Raw genomic sequence first — 22,146 nt, forward strand, 5'->3', positions numbered from 1 at the left:
CAGCCTTTCAAAATGAGACAAACCCATACCGTATAGTTGGCTATAAAAGGCCCCGTCAAAGCCAATTTATCAACTAAAAAATATATGGGTCGAATTTATCAACTATACTCAAGTTTGTTTGATATAAAAGTGTTCTAGTATTTATGGCAGCACCCCTTTTATTGTTCTGTGTTTTATAAATTTAGTTTTTTCATATATACGCATGATTACACCTTTGCATTATACAGTTCTGATCTTTCTTTTTAACAGTCCTATAGTTATGGTGTTAGCTCTTTGTTCTCTCTACTTCTTCATGTTTATCCGTATGGGCATTCATATGAACTATTCCCCATTTTTTCATCCATGGCCCCTGAATAATTGTATCAAACTCATCGTCTGGAACCTTCAAAACAATAATTCACTTATAGATAAAGAAAATATATACATTTGCAGGTCAAGGTGAGTGCTTAGGTGCGTGAAAATTAATGTGCATCAATCTTTAGAATTGGTGTATTATAAGTCAATTAAATTGCAATCAAAGCATGACAGTAAGACATATTTGACGTCTTTAAACCCAAAACACCCTTGGCTATATACCCATAGAGTGAGCATGAGCTATTGTTTTTGGGATCCGTCGTTCGTCCGTTGTCGTCCGTCAGTATACATTTTAAAAATATTTAATGAAACCAAACTTGGCCACGCTCATCTTAGGGAACCAAATTTATAATTAGTTCCTGATATTATCTGATTATTCAACATGGCCGTTGTCACTAGCAATAAAATCTTTGGGAGGTTAAAACAACAAAATGGTCCTTTTAATTGATTTCAATGTAAAGATTATTGATAAGTTTTTATTATAACGTTTCTTGTATACAATGAAGTATAAATAAACTGCCTATTAGTTGCCTAATTTCTAGTATAACCCTTGGACTGGGATATTTTGTAAAAATTAAATTTCCCCCCCCCCCAGCTTTCTGTATTGTTTTAGATATTGAGCTTGTACTGGGTTGATGATTGTATAGTGATCATTTCCAGATCAGCTTTAGATTTCGTTCTGTTTGAACATACTTTCACCTTATTATGGCTATTGGACCTAACAAATTCATTTAAAGATCAGTAAACAAGTTCCCTACAAAGATAATAAAAATGTGACATTTGGTACCGGTATATCATTTTATTATGAAAAGGTATATATCTTATATGAGATTGGATATGGCATAGAAGCTTTTGCCCTAATCAAAGCTGCGGGACTAACACATTGTCAACATTGATAGTTTTTTGTTAATTTTGCAGCAATCATAATGGATATAAGTATGTATTTGGTTTTTATTTGTGAATAAGGTAATAACATAAACACTTTGTTCTAGTTGTATTTTTTTTTTATTAAATTACGTTCCTTTTACATACTAAGCTGAAAGAAAATAACAGTCTTCTGCTACGTGGTGAACTTTTATAGCAGACCTAGATCTGATTCTTTGGAAATAATATGTAATGAGAAGTTTCAGATCTATTATGGGCGTCAGAATGGTTAAGCCGGTATTGACCTTGTCACAGAGAAGACTGGACCATCTATTTTAAAAGGCTTTATGAATTTATTGGGATCAAACAAATGGAAATTAGTTTGATCGGCTGAATACATTTATCGAACCGGTTTAGGCTACGAAACCACTTCTAAATCTTTTTCTTCACAAAGGTTCGAAAGGTTTTTTTTTCACGGTGAGGTTTCTTTATTTTAAAGTGCCTTTTCAACTTCCAAATCAGCTTTCTCTGTTTAAGATCAGACGAAACAATACACTATTCGATATCATGCATAGATATCAAATTAGAATAAAGGCTTATTGGAATCTGAAGCTTAAGAATTTCTCTTACCTCTACAAAATCTTTAATAGACTCTTTTTGTGCTGCTGTTTTATCTATAAAACAAAACGGGTCCCAGTCTGGTTTCAGTTTCGGATCAGGCGATGATCTCATAACGACCTGGTTTTAAATTCCATAGCCCAAAAGGTGCATCAGGTCGCTGGCAACGTAAATCCAAACTCCATTTTATATCGGTTGATACATTTGGAAGGCTAAATGAGAAGACACTTTCAATTAAAAACAGAAGTGTAGTTGGTCCCTAGTATGTCCATCAATAAGTAGCCGTTTTTATAAGGAAAAACTTTGAAATCTACAATATATAAGTTTTATGGTATTGGTTGACCCATAAAATGTGTATATATCTCAACTCACTAGCGGCATTTACGGTTTTAGATCTTTAGATACCAGTAACGTCGTCTGATCTGTAATTCTACTGATTATGTCCTGTTTCCGATTGTGATACTTTGACTGAGTATGGATTAGCATGGCGGTTAATGCATGCATAGAAGGCGATGCTTACCCTGTCGATGAACAGGACACCCTCCTTTTGGAGTTCATGCGATCCCCTCAGTTTTGTCGGTTATCTCTTACTTGATTTACGATATTTAACATCGATAAATACTTGTGCCTTAATTTGCCACAGGAGAAGGAATTGCGACTAATTATTAGCGTCATTTTTGTCATTCTGTGATCTTTCCTTAAGAAGATATACCTAGAAAACGTTTCGCATCAGTAAAGCTGTATTTTGTTTTCCATTCTCAGCATTTTTTTGGTCATAATTCATTTTTTACAAATTTCTTTTGTCATTTTTATCAGTACTACACATGGGTGATCGAGTGTTACATTTTTCAAAAGAAATCTTTCGGCGTCGCAAAAGTTCTTTTTAAAACTTTTTTGTAACTAACTACTTATTTTTCTACAAATTAACTAGATTTTTGTTGTATAATGATTAATTTTTCACATGATCTAGTGTAGTTCAGTGTATTGTTTGAAGATTACATAAAAGGTGGGAATGTTGTTTTTCATTACTATTCTTTATGGTTTCTACCTATTTTCTTAAATATATTTGAATTGAAGGTATATTAAATTTGATACATCTGTTTTGTATGAAAATGTTCAATCACTAGTCGGAATGAATCAAATATATGAAGTACACGTGGAAACATAAATATATAAAACTACATGAGAATGGAAAGACTTCCTAATTTATGCTGGTTAGCTAGACAAACACTTACCTGCGATGAGGAGTGATATTGTTAAAAAGTGTCATGCCACCATAAGGTACATCGCATTTCTGCGACTCTTTTTCTATATTAACATCTGTTAAAATATTATGTAGTTGATAATAATAAAAAAAAAAGCTCAACATAATTATATGTGTCTATAACCCCTTCTCTTTGCACGAATTCCTACCACTTTATAATGGTAACATAATTGTTTTAAAGGTTTAAATGAACGTCCTTTGGTTACTAACAATCTTTTATATTCGACTCTTTGTAAACTTTTCCTAAATGTGCTTCCATGATTTTTTTCAAACGGGTTTTCTTTCACCTCACAGATTGAAAGATGCAAGCATTAGAGCCAATATTCAACGAGTACAGCTAGATGTATTGGACTCTCTTGGTATTATGTGTGTTCTCGATAATTAACATTTACAACAAAACAAATTATAAGTCTTAATAAACATGGCTATTCAACAACTCGTTCTAACCAATTGTCTTTGACATTTATTCTTCGTCCATCATCACATACCACGTGTTTCCATAGCAACACTGATGATTTCCTACTTTGCCTTTAGCATGTACCTTCTTTACCATCTGAAAAGTAATTCGAAAATTTTTTAGTCCAGCCTTTACTCTTTTCTATGTCCGGTTCCTTAAAATGAAGTCTCTATCTAAGTGCCAAGCAGTCAGCACGTCTGTGTTGACATGAATTATCATTGATTAATTGTCATAATTACAAATTAATTGTTTACCTAACTTTGAATTTTTCGACATACTAAGGATTTTCTACCGTAGGAATAGATTACTTTAGCTGTAGTTGGCTAAATCTTGGGAGTTTTGGATCCTCAATGTTCTTCTATTTCATACTTTATTTGGCCTTTTTAACTTTTTTTTATTTGAGCGTCACTGATGAGTCGTTTGTAGACGAAACGCACATTTGGCAGAGACAATTTTTAATCCTGATATCTATGATGAGTTCATTTCTCTCATTTAATTTAGTTTTGATTGAATTTACAACTGAAAAGACAGTAGAATACCAGATTTAACCAACAGGATAAGACGCATGCTGTATATGTCCAATATTTAGTAAGCAGCGATGTTTAACTCATCCTTATGTTGTTGCGTAGGTAATTGTTAACGAACACTGTATTTTTTTGTTTGTCTTGGTTGAGAGGTTCACCACTAATTCCACATTTTATAATGAAAAACACATCAGCGTTTTAACATTTATTCTATCATTTATAATACATCATACATACAGTTCACATATTCCAGTTCAATTCTAACAGTTGCCCAAATCATATTTTCCATTCTTATTTATAGGGACAAATAAAGCATAAAGCACGAGATATTAGTGAATATAAAGTTTTCTATAACAATTAACGGAGATACTCAAATATAAATAACGGAGAAATATATTACAATTAAAGGAGCTAATTAAAGGAGACAAAATTTACGATAAAAGGAGCATGTTTCATGGAAAACAAAAATGTCAAAGGAGAAATATGTTTAAACAATAATAATGGTAATCGCAATTCGCGACATATGTTGTCTTCGGGATTTCAGATTTCAAAACATTTCTGTCATGTTTGCTTTAGTTTTCGATTAGTTTTAACGCGGGATCTACCATTCTACAGATACATTAGTTAATACCAGAATCATGTACAACAATCTCCTGGTTTATCAATAGCATGATGCCATTATTATTTTTTTAATCATATAATGTGAAAATATTTAAGTTTCTCTGTTTGATTTTTTGGTAAAAGAACAGAGCACAGTATCATTGCTTGATCCTATGATGTGTTTATGGGATCAATTCTAAAGTTGTTCTCGCTTATAGGTTTGGAAAGTTTACTTATTAAAATCATTTAGACGATTAGATCAGAAGATGCTTCTGAACAGAACGTCCTCGACAATTCAGCAAAGGTAATTAGGCTCTGATATTTAGACAAATTTTCTTGAATGGTTTAATACCATAGTAAAAATTTACCTCCATGCCTCCATTAAATTGATTAGTATCCAGAAGAGGTATCCAAGCTGAAGGTGTCAACACTTTGTACGAGTCATTGTCAAAGTAAGCACTATCTGAATAGGTAAGAAAATACTTAAATTTTACTAGAATCATATAAATAAATAGTTATAGGTTTTCGATTTTTGTTTGTTTTATGATGTGAACGTTAACGTGCTCGCACTGTATTGGGTGTACGCTTAAGTAGCTTGAATGAATTACCAACCAGGATGAGATTAGTCATCGATATGGTAAGCATCAACAGAAATAAATTAATCGCATATCATGTTACATCTTATTTTGTAAAATTATATTTTCCGAAATCGTCTCGGTTGACTCGTGATAGCGTGTTCTCCTCCAGTGTAGCATGTCGTGGGTTAGATCCCTGGCCTGTTCAAACCAAATACTTAGTAATATGTATTTGCTGCTTCCTCGCTAAGATCGCGGCATTTAACAGCAAGAACTTCATCATCATCATACTAACAGAAGAATTAAGTTTTCTTTAATAACAATATTCAAAACCAATTGTTCTTAAATCTTGAATAACCTTGATGCCAAGGAACAAGCGTTGCTTCATTTTTCGGTGTCTTTGTCCTGAGGTTCCACACCGGGGAACCAGCAATGTCTGGACCAATTAATCTTATTTAGTGAAATCGACATCACAAAAACAGACAGTTATTCCTTGAGAACTAGAGGCATCAAGTAATGTGCAATTACTATTCCTCGTTTTTATTTTAAGGATGAGATATGATATGAGCCATTATTTGTTCTTTGTAATTGCAAAAAATCAAGTTATTTAATCCTTTTAAAATGTGTATATTTTGTGATCTATTGTAGTCAGTCTTGTCCCATAATATCATATATTATGCCAAAATGGTGTCATTAACATTTAAAAATTTACTTTAGGTAAAATTGAATATGAGCAACAGCCTTCCCAATCTAATATTTTACTCGCTTCTTTTACAGTAGTCACTGCTTTGCAACTGACATAATTTATAACATGTATACATTTCTAGAATTTAAACAAGTCTAAATTGAAAACAACGTTCAAACCTTTGATTGCGTTGGATAAAAACCGCAATTTTTATACGTGTGCATGCAAACAAATTTCTTGTTAGAGGGGTCTAAATACAGCACAAACAACATTTTCCAAAAGACCAAAAAAGTGAAAAAGTATATTTTAACAAAACGCATTTGACTAACAGGTCGAACAACAAATGTTCTTAAATCCTGCTGACTGCCATTGGCGATTGCCAAATAAACGGATCACAAGGTGTAATAAATGGATCTTAACTATAAATTTAATACCAAACAGAAAACAATAAACTTGCGGCGAAGATGGTATACCGCAAACAAAGGTGCAAAGATTTTTTGTACACCATATCCGGATTTCGACAATTAATGTCTCTTCAGTGATGTTAGGAATCGAAACGGTTATTGGAAGGCCAAATAATTTACCTCAATTTAGGATAGACTCTTGAATTTTGAGGAGTCTAAATAGGATGAACGGATCATATAAACCCGAAGGCAAATATAATACAAGCCCAAACGAAAAAATATAAACAAGTCTAAATTGAAAACAACGTTCAAACCTATGATTGCGTTGGATAAAAACCGCAATTTTTATACGTGTGCATGCAAACAAATTTCTTGTTAGAGGGGTCTAAATACAGCACAAACAACATTTTCCAAAAGACCAAAAAAGTGAAAAAGTATATTTTAACAAAACGCATTTGACTAACAGGTCGAACAACAAATGTTCTTAAATCCTGCTGACTGCCATTGGCGATTGCCAAATAAACGGATCACAAGGTGTAATAAATGGATCTTAACTATAAATTTAATACCAAACAGAAAACAATAAACTTGCGGCGAAGATGGTATACCGCAAACAAAGGTGCAAAGATTTTTTGTACACCATATCCGGATTTCGACAATTAATGTCTCTTCAGTGATGTTAGGAATCGAAACGGTTATTGGAAGGCCAAATAATTTACCTCAATTTAGGATAAACTCTTGAATTTTGAGGAGTCTAAATAGGATGAACGGATCATATAAACCCGAAGGCAAATATAATACAAGCCCAAACGAAAAAATATAAAAAGTCTAAATTGAAAACAACGTTCAAACCTATGATTGATTTGGATAAAAACCGCAATTTTTATACGTGTGCATGCAAACAAATTTCTTGTTAGAGGGGTCTAAATACAGCACAAACAACATTTTCCAAAAGACCAAAAAAGTGAAAAAGTATATTTTAACAAAACGCATTTGACTAACAGGTCGAACAACAAATGTTCTTAAATCCTGCTGACTGCCATTGGCGATTGCCAAATAAACGGATCACAAGGTGTAATAAATGGATCTTAACTATAAATTTAATACCAAACAGAAAACAATAAACTTGCGGCGAAGATGGTATACCGCAAACAAAGGTGCAAAGATTTTTTGTACACCATATCCGGATTTCGACAATTAATGTCTCTTCAGTGATGTTAGGAATCGAAACGGTTATTGGAAGGCCAAATAATTTACCTCAATTTAGGATAGACTCTTGAATTTTGAGGAGTCTAAATAGGATGAACGGATTCTAGAATTTATATATTGAGAAATTATTAGAAATTAAAAGAGAGGCGGTAGATACCAAAGGCATAGTCAAACTAATAAGTCGAACACGAACTGACAATGCCATGGTTCCAACTCCTGTAGACGGTTTTTGTTATTCTTGAATTCTGAATTGTTGAATCTGCCCTTATCACTTGACCCTGGATTTAGTCTTTTTAACCTTTTTTTATTTGAGCGTCAATGGTGAGTCTTTTTTCAGACGAAACGCGCGTCTGGCGTTCAAAATTTCAATCCTGGTATCTATGATGAGTTTATGCACCATCTAGGATGTAGCGGTTTGTCCACCTAACCACATGCACTGACATATAGTCATGATAGTTCTAAATACTTCTATTGTCTAGTAAATATGCAACGTTTAAAAATGTCGGTTCAAATATCCTTAGAGAAGTATTGTTCGGGTATATAACGGGTATATTATTAGTTTTGTCAATTGGCTTGCTAGTTTTGTAATTTTTGTTTTAAAGTAGAAGTAGTTACATACTATTACTGTCTATGACAGACCATAAGATACAGACCATTCATATTTTGTGTGGAATGATAAATTGTTTGATTCTAGATTTTTTGAAATAATAATTTCAAATCAACATTGATTATAAAAATCTTGTTTCTGTATGTTATAAAAAAAACAGTTTTGATTAAAGTTGGAAAAAAAAGCGTGCCCCCCCCCCCCCCCCCAAAAAAAACCCCTCGCCCACCACAAAAGAGGAATGGTTGCTGCCTTATCATAGTCAGTCATAAACCTTGTTGAGAAGTGAAATTTAATGTTATTTCTGTGTGATTTGTAGGTTAATAATGCAGGAATGGCGCACGCCTGCAAACCGGAGATACCTCAGATAAAGAGTATGATGAAATGTTTGACACCAATGTTAAGGCACAATTCATGCTAACAAAAGCCGCTATGGAATATCTAAAACAAACAAAAGGTAGTAACTTAGAATAAGGTTATAGTCGTGATAACCATGGTTGCATGGGGGAATACCTAAAATATGCCCTAACGAGGTGAAAATCATTTTGACGTATTTAGATAATAAAGCCTCAACATGATATATGTAAAAGAAGAAAATAGCTTACAAATTATAAGTCTAATATCTTCGGTGAGTGTGTACAACCAGTGAGTCGATGTCACTGTTGGTGGACGTTTTATACCAAGGGCATTACCAGTTTTTTTTTTGACGATATTAACAAATGAGAAAAATATCACAACAATCTTATTCCTGTATACACAATTTCGATGAATATTTCAAATTCATTGAATGGTTAAGGCTACTATATAAGCGTCTGTTAGAATTGATAACTGTGTAACTAACAGCAGTGTAACCAGGCATGACAGTTAGTTGGTTATATCTTTAAAAGAAAAATAGAGGTAGGGCTTAATTCTATTCGAGCGTCGCTGACGAGTCTTTTGTAGACGAAATGCACGTCTTGCGTAATTTTTTTAAAACCTTGTATCTATTATGAGTTTATTTATAAGTTATTGTGAAATGATGTGGATGCACAACATACGAGCATATACACTTTTATAAATGTTTACGTTGTTCTTGTATGTGAATGTTGTTTAAGGATTAAATAGTTTTTTTTGTAGTTGTATGCTGACCGAAGCATATTTTTTATGCCACTCATTTAAAACTATATAAAACTCCTTAAAATACAAGATCGCATGTACAATGCTATTTTCGTCGAATGAGCAGAGCGAGTCTCAACTCTTTACAGTAAAAGGCTGAAGTTATCTGTAAACGTTTTTTAGAATGTACTAAAAATGAAAAACTGCACAAAGCTCATGCATTGCATTCATCACATTCATTGACAATACCTCTTGGGCCTCTTTGTTATTGAAAGTCATAAAACACACTCCTATATAATCATTAATTAAAATTTTCGAATTTAAATACAAGAATGAACGAATAACTGATAGGTAATGGATCTTTTAATGACAAAAATGTTTTGAACTTGTTGTTCTTACATACAATTAAGATGCTAAGTCATAGTTTATTCTTCCCATTCTAATTTAGGAATTTGCATACCACAGTTACCATGGTATATATTAATATGACCCTCACAGTTGAAGTAAAGGTCAAAAACAGATTTGTACTCTTTGAATTTGTCTCTATAGACAGTACATAACTGTCTATTCCATGAACAAGGTAAAATATGAAATAATTCTTCGTGTTCTAAACTTAACAAAAAGAAGAAATCTTGGTGAGCTAAATGGCCTCCAAAAGAATATTTTTTCGACGCATCTTTTATAACTTTGGGATTTATATATTGATTGTAAATGTTCGATTTTCTCATTTTATCCAAGTTTAAAAGCAAAACGCCCGCATTGAATCCTGTTATTCCATCTGGAGGTGGCTCACCAATGCGAGTTCCCGGATGCAATTTGCGATATTTTGACATCACATGTCTGTAAGCTGGTTGGTTTTCTCTAGCTATACCAATGATATTTGTATTTGAAAATTTATTAAATAATTTGTGAAGTTCCATAATATCGTTATTTAACTTTATGTCACAGTCTAGCATAATGATTTTGTGTATTGTATCTGGCATTAGTTTGTGCATGACAATAGATAAAAAGAAAATGGAGTCTTGATAATTCGCCAAATCTAAATTTATGAAGTAAGGCTTGATGTCTTTGATGATATTATATGATCTCTTTGACATGTCTTCATCATCGAACTTTATAACCTGAAATGTAATTTATCACAATTATTGTTAATGCAGATGTTCATTCCTTCTAAGCTAGAGGCCTCCAGAAATGGGCAATAATTTTTAAATTTGTAAATTACAATCTATTTTTTTGTTTAGGATTTGAGAATAATAGCTAACAAAAGGTACCAGGTTTAAAATTTAAGACGTGCGTTTCATCCACACAATACTAACCAGTGACGCTCAGATCAAAATAGGTAACTGTTTGAAAATTAAGTTGATATAAGAACCCTACAAAATAGACCACAAATCATCTTTTATTTCGTATTTGAATGTTCCAAAATCAATCAAAGTTTGATTCATGTATATGTAAAAGTGCACATACATAAGATCGATTTCTATCTGACGCAGCTCATTTGTTATATCATAAGAATTATCATATCCTACGTAGCAGTTTTATTTAATACTTACAACAACTTTCTTTTTTCTGTATTTCATTGTAGCATTTTTTATGATGTTTTCTGCAAGGATGTAGCTTGAGCTATCAGCAATGATGTAAATATTCAGGGGAACAGTTGTCCACTTAATCATTGAGAAAACAGCAGTTTCAAATTTTGATTCCATATTCATTCTGGGATATAGTTTAGCGTTTTTAAATATAATTCCTATGTTGATGTCGTTAAAGTCTGTTGTATAAGTCATTTGATTCGCCACACTGGTTTCGTCTCTAATTGCATGATGTGTTTTACTGTTGTAAACACTCCTTGACTTATGTAGATGATATATGATAAATAAAATTTGAACAATGAGTAAAAATAACGAGACAATACGTCTTGATTTCATTTCTGTTGCATGTCTCAGATCAAACGATTTCTGAAATATAAAATAAAGGAAATACAATAATACATATACATAAAACAACTCACCGAAGATAGCAGCGACTCATTTCATAAAAAATCTTAAGAGAAAAACACCTCGTAAGTCATGAACATTTCAGTATAACTTACGATCAATTTTTATCGTAAGATTTTTTGTGAAAAGAAATCATGGCTTATTTTTGGACGTCTCGTTTACAAAAGACTCATCAGTGACTCTCGAATATAAAAGTTAAAAGACAAATAAAGTACGAAGTTGAAGAGCATTGAGGACCCAAAATTCTGAGAGGTTTTGCCGAATACAACTCAGGTAATTTATTCCTAGGGTATAAATCCTCCTAAATTTATTGTACGTTTGTTGTTTTTTTATGCCCCCGCCGTAGTGGAGGGGGCATTAAGTTTTACTTGTCCGTCTGTACGTCCGTCCGTACGTCCCGAAATTGGTTTCCGTTCTCTAACTTTAGTTTGTCTCAACCAAATGTTATCAAACTTTTAAACAATGATTATTACCACAAAACACAGATCAAGTGTGAATTTGGGTGGCATCACTTTTACCGTTCTAGAGTTATGCTCCTTTACAAATCGAAAAAATGCAGAATTTTTCGTTTCGGTTCTGTAACTTTAGGTTTGCCTCAACCAAATTTTATGAAATTTATACACAATGCTTATTCCCACAAAACTCAGATGAAGATTGAATTATTGTGGCACCTGAGATCACCCCCAGTTTTTGGTGGGTTCGTGTTGCTTAGTCTTTAGTTTTCTATGTTGTGTCATCTGCACTATTATTTGTCTGTTTGTCTTTTTATTTTTGGCCATGGCGTTGTCAGTTTGTTTTTTGATCTATGAGTTTGACTGTCCCTCTTGTATCTTTCGTCCCTCTTTTACCGTTTTAGAGTTCTGCTCTTTTACAAATGGAAAAATTGCTGATTTTTTCGTTTCCGTTCTCTTACTTAAGTCTGCCTCAACCAAATGTAATGAAACTTTTACACAATGCTTATTACCATAAAACTCAGATCAAGTATGAATTTGGGTAGCGTCACTTTTATCGTTCTTGAGATCGCATTTGATTAAGGACAAATTAGATTAAATTGGTCATGACAAGTATTTTTTTATAAGAATCTGCATACAATAGTAGAATATTGCACTTTAACTAGAAATAAAAAAAATAATGTATTGATCTCTTTTATTTTATTGAAATAATTCTTTCAAAATAAATGTTCATTTGTATAGCCTTACAATCGGCGAAGATCGATCTTCAAACTGTCTCAAACTGTGTTTGCAACATCAATTTCCGTGTGATCTATATTATATAACCATATTGCCACACATTTAGTTTTGAATATATTAACCAATCTTTAACCGTGTTATTAGTGAAACACTTCAAAAAATATACGTTTTCAAGGCTTTATGACACTCTCTCTAAATCTTTTTATTACTACCTGTAACGTCTATGTTATATATGCACCTATAATTATTGTATTTACATTGTGTCATAGATCAAACTTATTAGTTTAGTGTATGTTTACTTGTTTTTGTTTAAATGTCTTTTTGATACAGTTAAGCCATTTCAGTTGATATTTTATAGTATGTATTTTTATGTTGTAATGTTACACTACTGTCTCAAGTTAGGGTGAAGGTTGGCGCCTGTAAAAACGTTTAAACCCGCTGCATTTTTATGCACCTTTCCTAAGTCAGGAGCCTGTTGTTCAGTGGTTGTCGTTTGTTCGTGTGATTCATATGTGCTTCTCTTTTTTTCGTTTTTTATATAGATTAGACCGTTGGTTTTCCTGTTTGAAATGTTTTACACTAGTCATTTTGGGGCCCTTTATAGCTTGCTGTACGGTGTTGAAGGCCGTACTATGACCTATAATTGTTAACTTTTTATACATTGTGACTGTGATGGAGAGTTGTCTCATTGGCACTCATACCACATCTTCTTTTTTATATTTATGACACAACGAGGTTTAGCTAATTTCGACGTTTTGTGGAATTTTCTTCATGCGCTACACATTGACTGATGTAACGTTATGATTACTTTACATATTTTATAAAACAAAAAATTAGCTGGCAACAACATGTCGATTATAAAGATTATACGTACTGGGTGTTGCGACGGAGGTTGTACCAAGTCAGGAATATGGCAGATGTTTTCCATTCGTTTAATATGTTTGAGCTTTTGATTTTGCCAATTGTTAAGGGACTTCCCGTTTTGAATTTTCCTTGGAGATCGGTATTTTTGTTGTTTTACTTTTTTTAAAGACAAATTTGATAACTTTTCCAAACTTTTGCGTGCATTTTATACAAATGTTTACTTATTTAAAGGATTTACATTCGAGGATATTTTAGTAAGTTTAGCAGTTTTATAGTTAATTTATTTTTATTCAATTAGAGCTCAATTTGTCTAAGTAATGTGTAACACACATCTGGGACATATTGCATTTACTGTTCCTTGAACTTAACAAAAATAAGTGCATTTCTATTTCACTTGAGTAAGTCAGTTATCTCTATGAAAATTGTTTCGTTCCGGGTAAAAGAAATAATTATTAATTCTATCCATCACTAATCAAAATTAAACAAAAAATACAACATTATATTTCCAGCAAGAAATATGTCAATTTTCCTAATTAGTCATTGAAAAATTCGAATAATGTTACGTTTATGCATGTTGATATTGATCTTTTTATTTTTAATGTCCGAAGGAGTGTACTAATGTTTTCTTCATTTAAAATCACGATACTATTAACAGTTTGGAATCTTTTTGATTATTCCATATTGATAGAACTTTAGTAGTTTTTTCCATATGAACTGGATTTTGAATAAAACTGAATATTAACTTGCGTGAAAAGTATATTCAGCGCGCAAAACATAGCGTGTATTTACGTGCATAATTATGGTAAAATCGTTTGATGTGCAATTGGTTTTTGGTAAACTATTGTCATTACATAGATTCCCTCTCTCGGAAAACGGAATAAAACAATTTCTGTCTTTTGTTTCGGTAAATATAGGGTTTAATTGACTTTTGAAAGCATTAAGTTTATTATGTGTCAAGGAAAAATATTATAATTTTGAATATTTATCGAAGCATGCATCAGAAGCCTGTAATGCAGTGGTTGTCGTTGGTTGTTGTCCGCATATTGATTTGTTATATATAAATCAGGTCGTTAGTTTTCTCATTTGAATTGTTTCACATTTGTCAGGGCCTTTCATAGCTGATTTTACGGTATGAGTTTTGCTCATTGTTGAATGCCATACGATGACTTATAGATGCTTACATCCACGTCATTTGGACTCGTGTAGAGAGTTGTCTCATTGGAAATCACATCACATCTCCTTATTTTTATATGCCCCGCCGTAACGGAGGGGGCATAAAGTTTTACCCTTGTCCGTCGGAACGTTCGTCCGTTTGTCCGTACGTCAGTACGGCCGTGGTTTGTGTTCTCTAACTTACGTTTGCCTCAACCAAATGTTATGAATCTTGTACACAATGCTTATTACCACAAAACAAAGATCAAGTTTGAATTTTTTTTTGCGTTGCTTTACTGTTCTTGAGTTGTGTCCCCTTATAACGTTATATGCAAGCGGTGGCATCATTTGTGTCCCATGGACACATTCCCCATTTATTTATATTAAATGATTGCGTTTGAGTAAATTTTGTCGAAATTGAAATCAATTACATCATTTCAGACACCTGATTACTTGAGATATAATAGATAATCATTATAGCAATTAATATGATTCTAATCAATGAATGTAGTATTCTTTGAATCACTTACTTATTTCAATTACAATGCTTTTTCATCCAATCCCAACGCTTTTCCCATCCACCTTTTAACTTGTATAAATCCACAAGGCAATTGTTTTCACTTAAAAATAACAAGACATGTGTCACAACAGCTTACATTTTAACATTAAAGGGTAACAAATCGATAAAAAGAATTTTATTTTTTTATAAATCATTATTAAAATTTTTTCTACAGAAAATATTGTATTTGTTTCAAGTATTTGTGGCGGTAGACCGGTAAGTTCAACTCCTATATTATATGACGAAAGTATATGTGGTGTAAGACCGGTTAAGTTCAATCATCATTTCTAGACATTTACCTCGAATATGACAACAGTGGTCATCTCAGTACCAGAATCTATTACAAACGAGACGATTTCAATTTTCCTCACCGTAGCAGCAAAATACCATCTTCGCCGCGTATGGAGTAGACACTTCTCAACTCATACGATATTCAATAGCTTGCAGCTGTTACTCAGACTTTGTAAAACATCATCTGTGTCTGAGCAAAAATTAATGAGCCAGGGTTTTTTCAAAGAACGTCTTGTCCTTTTTCACAAAAAGTTCATCGGAAAGTACCAAGACCTAGTAGATAAATATTCAGTGTGTACTTCACTAATAATACAAGATTGTCTTGATGTTTAGCTTATAGGTGCTGAAGATGTGTCTTTTTATTTTACTTAAGTTTCGATCCCGTTACTTGTCTTCGTGCTACTAGTATAATGTTACTTTTTGTCGTATGACTTTTGACGTAACTCGGTATTCATGCATCCTGCCATCAGGTTTTTGACTTTTAACTTTGGGCATTCCTGGTGCAGCTGGGTCATGAGGTGAGATTCGGACACAAAGGGTTTTTACAATGTTGTTTCTATTTTGTTTAGATCGTTAGATTAATTTGTATGTTTGTTTTAATTTTTTTTTAGTCAGTCTGTGATGTATGTTACACAGTTTTGGCTGCTGGATCCCAGTTATTGTCACAATAACCTATTATGTCTGTTTGGGTTGTTCACCCAATTTTGTCAATGTAACGGAAATGTAAACAACTGTGATACAAGTGGGAGGTTTAGCCAGCTATAAAACAAGGTTTAACCCACCATTTTCTTTGGAAAATGCCTGTACCAAGTCAGGAATATGGCAGTTGTTTTTCACTTATTCCGTTGATTTTGTTAGTTTTTATGAACTTCTCCTTTTTTAATTTGCCTTGGTGTTCGATATTTCTGTTATATTTTTTCTATATGTCTGTGAATGTGCCAAATACTTTGGAACACATGAGTTAAATTCATGGAGATATTTAAACTGGATATCACATTTTACACAATGTGTGAAATAGCCAGAAAACTAGAACATATACCCCCATTTGTCTTATGAGCAGAAGGCAATTAATCTGAATAGTGCCACCCTTGTGTAGATAAAGTGTATGTTATATTTACAAAACAGTGATATAAAAAATTGAAAAACTTTGAAAATAAGTACGGTGATCTATATTTTTTGAAAATGAATTTGAAATGGATGTATATTTTACATTTTTAGCAAAACATAAGGAAAATCTATCAAAATTATGTTATGGATGTCAAGTTGGTTAAATATTTGTATACAGTTTTTATAGTGTCTGTCCACCTTTATATAGAGTATAGAAATGAAGCATGAGTTGATGGTCTCAATGAGTAACTATACATTGTTTTACAGATGGGAGAGCTGTCTGTATATTGTATGAGTAAAGCGGCTATTGATATGTTTACCCAATGTCTTGCTTTAGGTCAGTATATATTGTATGGCTTTAGTGTCCTTTGAGGTATGTAAACGGCTACACCCACTTCATTTGAACTCTGTTGGATAGTTGTCGTATTGGCAATCATACCACATCTCCTTATTTTTATATAGTCAGGTACCTATAAAGTAGCAGAGATAACGGACAATTTGAGAAGATATTTAAGACGGTATATTACAGGGAACATCATCCCTTGTGTTGGGATGGTGGGTTGTTGATAGAGTCGCAGTTTTCATACGACCAGGGTTTTAGTATATTTTCCATAAAACTGCGACATTGAAGCTTAAGTCAACTTATTTTCATATTTTTAAATGAAACTGAAATGAATGAAATTGAAGAAGGTGTAAAACTGCCTTTATATTTATTAATGTCATTTCATTCTGTAAAACAGCAGGAAATATAAAATTTTCGTTAATGCACTAACAAAAAAGGACTTCAGACATAAGGAGATTATTAATCACCTTTGCATCCAAACCCCGGATTAATTTCTTTTATTCATGTTTCGAGTTGATGATCATAGAAGGTTTAGGTTTCTTTGGCAACAACTGTACATGTTAATGTTGCTGAGATATTCTATATACTTTTTTTACTCCGAACTTTCCATTTTTATGTAACTCCGTTTAAATTTGATCTGCATATTAGATATAAGAAGATGTGGTATGAGTGCCAATGAGACAACTCTCCATCCAAGTCACAATTTGTAAAAGTAAACCATTATAGGTCAAAGTACGGCCTTCAACACGGAGCCTTGGCTCACACCGAACAGCAAGCTATAAAGGGCCCCAAAAATGACTAGTGTAAAACCATTCAAACAGGAAAACCAACAGTCTAGTCTATATAAAAAACGAGAAAGAGAAACACTTATCAACAACATCAACAAACGACAACCACTGAACATCAGGTTCCTGACTTAGGACAGGTGCAAACAAATGCAACGGGTTTAACGTTTTAATAGGCGCCAACCTTCACCCTACCTGAAACAATAATGTAACATCACAACATAGAAAGACACACTATAAAATATCAATTGAAATGGCTTAACTCCATCAAAAGACATATTAACAAAAACAAGTGAACATACACTGAACGAATAAATTTGATCTATGACACAATGTAAATACAAAATTAATAAAACAGGGGGTTAGATATAAAACAATATCAGAAAGACAACCATAACCTTGAACAAAATGCCGCCAAATAAAATAACGTACACAGGTAAATAAAAATAATTTTGTAGTAAAGTATACATTGAGTACGGAAATAACTTTGTTGTTCCTAGTACGAGAACAAAAGTGAAAATTTGTCGTCATACTAAACACTTATCAAAGGTTCTATATATTAAAAATAGTGAGACTAGATATAACACTGAATAAGTTAATATTAAATAACAAAAATACATCACAAATTGTATCAACAGGTCAAATTAACACGAAAGTACGATTTGAGAGTAGTCGCAGTTACTGAAAGCTAGTTGAAAGCCAAAAACAATTAATAATAAAAAAAATCATGCATCAGAGACCATATTAGGTATATATATATTTAGATAATCTACATATTTTATCAATTTATATAATGTCTTTAAATTGATGCCTTATTAATTTACGTGTGTTTCATATCTGGATTTCCTGGCTTATAAGGAAACTGCTAAACTAAGAGTTTTTTAATGATAACGTTGAAAGTCATCTCTTCAAAACTTTTACGGACACCACCATTCTTGATAAGATCGTTTTTGAATATCTTTGTCAAAGATGGCAATGGATGTTCTATTTGTGATTGAAACATTCCCTTTTCTTCGTCGCGATCTAGTCTTTTTGTGCTGAGGCGGCGTAAAGCAAACACCAATCAATCAGTCTTTTCTTAGTTCATAACTTATTGCCGAATTTAGACATGTCATAAGCAATCCGACAGGTTGCATTGGTGAACAATGACTGCTTCTTACCTTTTAGGAGCACTTAAGTTCAATTTTGTTTTAGTGGGCGTTATGTTGCTCATTTATTAGTTATCTGTGTTGTGTTTTATGCACTAATGTTTGTTTTTTCTTATGTTTCTTTTGGTCATGGTGTTGTCTAATTTATATTGCATTGATGACTTTTATTTTCCCATTGGTATTTCCATACCGTTGTATAGATATAAAAATAAGGAGATTGATAATATTATACATAAGTTGACTATTATTGATTATTTCAGAATTGGCTCCATTTGGTGTAAGAGTAAACGCAATTAAGTAAGTTATTTATTTGGTTGGTATTTATTAGGAACAAACAACATGGCAGCTAGACATAAAGTAGAATAAATTTGATTTACAATAAAATCTATTGAAAAGCACCATACAACCGGGTTATTTCTGGAAACCACTGTCTTAATTGGCATAATAGTAGTATTTCTTCATTATGGTATATTGGCAATCATGTAGTATCTGGTTTTCAGATTTCTGCAACCAAAGTTGTACCCATGCAAACAAAATTTGAGGTATATAGGAACCACCTTCTTCGTCTGACTTCTGTGTGTCTGTCCGTCCGTCCCAATTCGGGTCAGGGGCATAACTGTTGTATCGTAGCACTTAGATTGAGTTAACTTGGTATACAGATGCAGTAATTAAAACTAACATTTTTGACAGTCTTCAGGGATTTGCAGTAATAAACACAAGCATTAATTTGTGAATATACAGTAAAAAAAACTCATCCTTTTGTTCCTGTGTCAGATTGACTTACCGGTAATCCTGTGTCAACATCACACAGTGACAATGATTATATAAAGTAAACATACTGAAAGCCAGACATAGCTTGTATTTTATTGGACTCTCAACGAATTCAATAAAGTTATTTTATCATGGTAACCTTTTGAAACGATTCACTAATACTTTTTTTATGATTAATGATAATATATCAACAACATTCTCCATCTACAAATCTATTCCCTTTTCAGCTCATAAATATATTTATTATTGACTTAAATATACAAATTGACAATGAAGGTTTCAATTTTCCCATTATAACGTTTCATTTTTGAGTGTCAACATTCCAGTACCGCTTACATATGGTATTTATTTTCAAGTTGGAACGATATTCCAGCGAAGGCATTTCCTATCATGATTTCTTTGAAAGAGTGTTAATGCTTAAAAGAAAGTCATTGCATCAAGGGTTCCAAATTGAAACTTGGAGTAATCACTTTTACGGACTCCATCATGATTTGGTTGACCGTTATGGGATATCTACGTCACAGATGACCACGGATATGTTCAACTTGTCGTGACCACGACGGGTGTCACAAGTTTAGCAGGAACAGTCGGCCCTCCCAATATCCATGAGTTCATCCCGGTTTTTAGTGCGGATTGTATTGCTTATACTTTAGTTTTCTGTGTGGTGTTTTGTTATTGTTGTTTGTCTTTTAATCGTTTTTCTTTTTTTGCCATGGTGTTGTGTGTTTTTATTGAACTAAGGATTTTTTTTGTCCCCTAGGTATCCTCTCCCTCTGTCTTAATAATTTTATACAAATTGATATACATTATATGTTGATCAGCGTTGAAGCACCATCTGCGTTTGTTATACTACTTGTAGACTTTCCATACTAAATATTACCGTTGACCTCCTTGTTAACAGTATGTTTCCTATTTAATCCAGGTACAATAGTTTCAAAGATAGCTAGACGTGGAGAAAGAGGATATCATTCTGATAAAGACTATTCAAAAGTACCTTTATTCGTTATTTTGGATTTTTATTGTGTCAAAACTTTCGTAAAAGTTATCTTTTCATTTTAAAATATCAAATCTCCATAGACATTAATTATATGACTGACACATGCATGCATTCGTCAAATTCGTAGCAAAGGTTCAATTTGTGATTGAAATTGGGATAAAAGCTAGGTCAGACCAAACTAACTATGAATGGCATTTTAAACTGAACACTTAAATATCAGAGCAAAAGATATCCACCGTCATCAACAACTAATTTATACCATTTGAGACGTTTTGTTATTTCTAGGTATCAATTGTTTTTGTTTTACTGTTTCATTGGCATTTATGTTCAATAATACTTAAAACATGAAATGGTCAATTTGAATATAACTTTCAGTTTCAGAAAGTACTGTCCGCTAAGTAGCCAGTGCTTTGTTACTTGTATGACTTAAATTATACATTTCAACATTGAATATCCATCACATAAATTATTTAATTGTTTGAAGTTACTTTAAATGATTTACTTCCATATTAGGCTGTCTTTGAATGATTTAGCTGTTCTATTTGTGACTTTTTCACACAAAAGTTTAATATGTTTTGCTATCCCAATTTCTGGTCTCTATCGTAACTGTTGAAAAAATATTCAATTACATTTTTTTTTCGTTTTATTGGGTCTATTTAGAAAATGGAAAATGTTTTATTAAGATACTAACGTATATATCAAATGACACTCTCACTCATTTGACGTGCTAAAATTGAATTGAATTTCAGCTTCATAAGCTGCTTTTACATAAAAATGGACATTTCAATTAAAGCAATGTTTACGCGATTTATTTTACAAAACGAATTCGTTGGTGCAAATTTTGCACAGTAGAAAAAAAAATATTCCATTTCATCTGGTTTTACGAATATTTTTCCATGTTATCTTAGTAAGTACCATAGCTGAAAACAGTCCAAAATATCCACCTCATACATTTATGTCTTCTTTTGTATATATTAGTGGTTTGAATAAGTGAACATTGTAATGTAAATTATTTTTCGAAACAGCCGTGGACAGAAACATTATTGTGTGGGATAGTACTACATCTACATGAATCATATGTACGTCTAACATATTTATAATTATCTGGAAGTTTATCCTTGACTATAAGTGTTTCATAGATAAAAGTAAACTGTATTTAGAATGTATAGTTTGGTTAATATTAGATACAGTATGCAAAAAATTCAGCTTCAACCTATTTTCGTTTCAGTTTTTAGTAGCACAAACAGCAACACATCCACTTGGAAGAGTAGGCGTGCCACAGGATGTGGCATCAGCAATTTCTTTCTTAGCTTCCGACGAAGCATCATTTATTTCTGGTCAGATTTTATATGTCGATGGTGCACGACATTGCATATCCGCTGGAGTAACAACAAGTGTTAAATGATACATGTAATTGTGTATTTTATGGAATAATTTATACCATTAAAACTGAAGCAATTTAAAAATATGAAAGAACAAAGGTATTGTTTTAGTTGATTGAAAGAAATGAGTAGATACGAAAATAATTCTCTGAAAGAAAATACTATAAAACACAAAATGATACCGGTAGACTACAGAATGAGAGTAAATACAAGAAAAGTGGCACATATAGGTCATCGTACGGTCTTCAACAATGAGCAAACCCCATACCCTACAGAAATCTGTAAAAAGACCTTCTTTACTAAATATAAA

The 22,146-nt window shown here is 32.5% G+C and overlaps 1 protein-coding gene and 1 pseudogene across 1 annotated transcript; one reads left to right on the forward strand and one right to left on the reverse strand.

Moving 5' to 3' along the window:
- Positions 1-41: 41 nt before the first annotated feature.
- Positions 42-7,759, reverse strand: LOC127728879 (uncharacterized; annotated as a pseudogene).
- A 694-nt stretch (positions 7,760-8,453) lies between these two features.
- Positions 8,454-21,907, forward strand: LOC127728880 (uncharacterized). The gene is given in 7 exon segments (XM_052236468.1): positions 8,454-8,499; positions 8,502-8,615; positions 15,188-15,228; positions 16,678-16,747; positions 18,947-18,979; positions 20,371-20,447; positions 21,683-21,907. Coding segments are annotated over 7 exon segments (558 nt in total). The 3' UTR covers positions 21,860-21,907.
- Positions 21,908-22,146: the final 239 nt, after the last annotated feature.

This window comes from Mytilus californianus, unplaced genomic scaffold (genome assembly GCF_021869535.1).
Source record: "Mytilus californianus isolate M0D057914Y unplaced genomic scaffold, xbMytCali1.0.p SCAF_2, whole genome shotgun sequence".
Classification (NCBI taxonomy): Eukaryota; Metazoa; Mollusca; class Bivalvia; order Mytilida; family Mytilidae; genus Mytilus; species Mytilus californianus.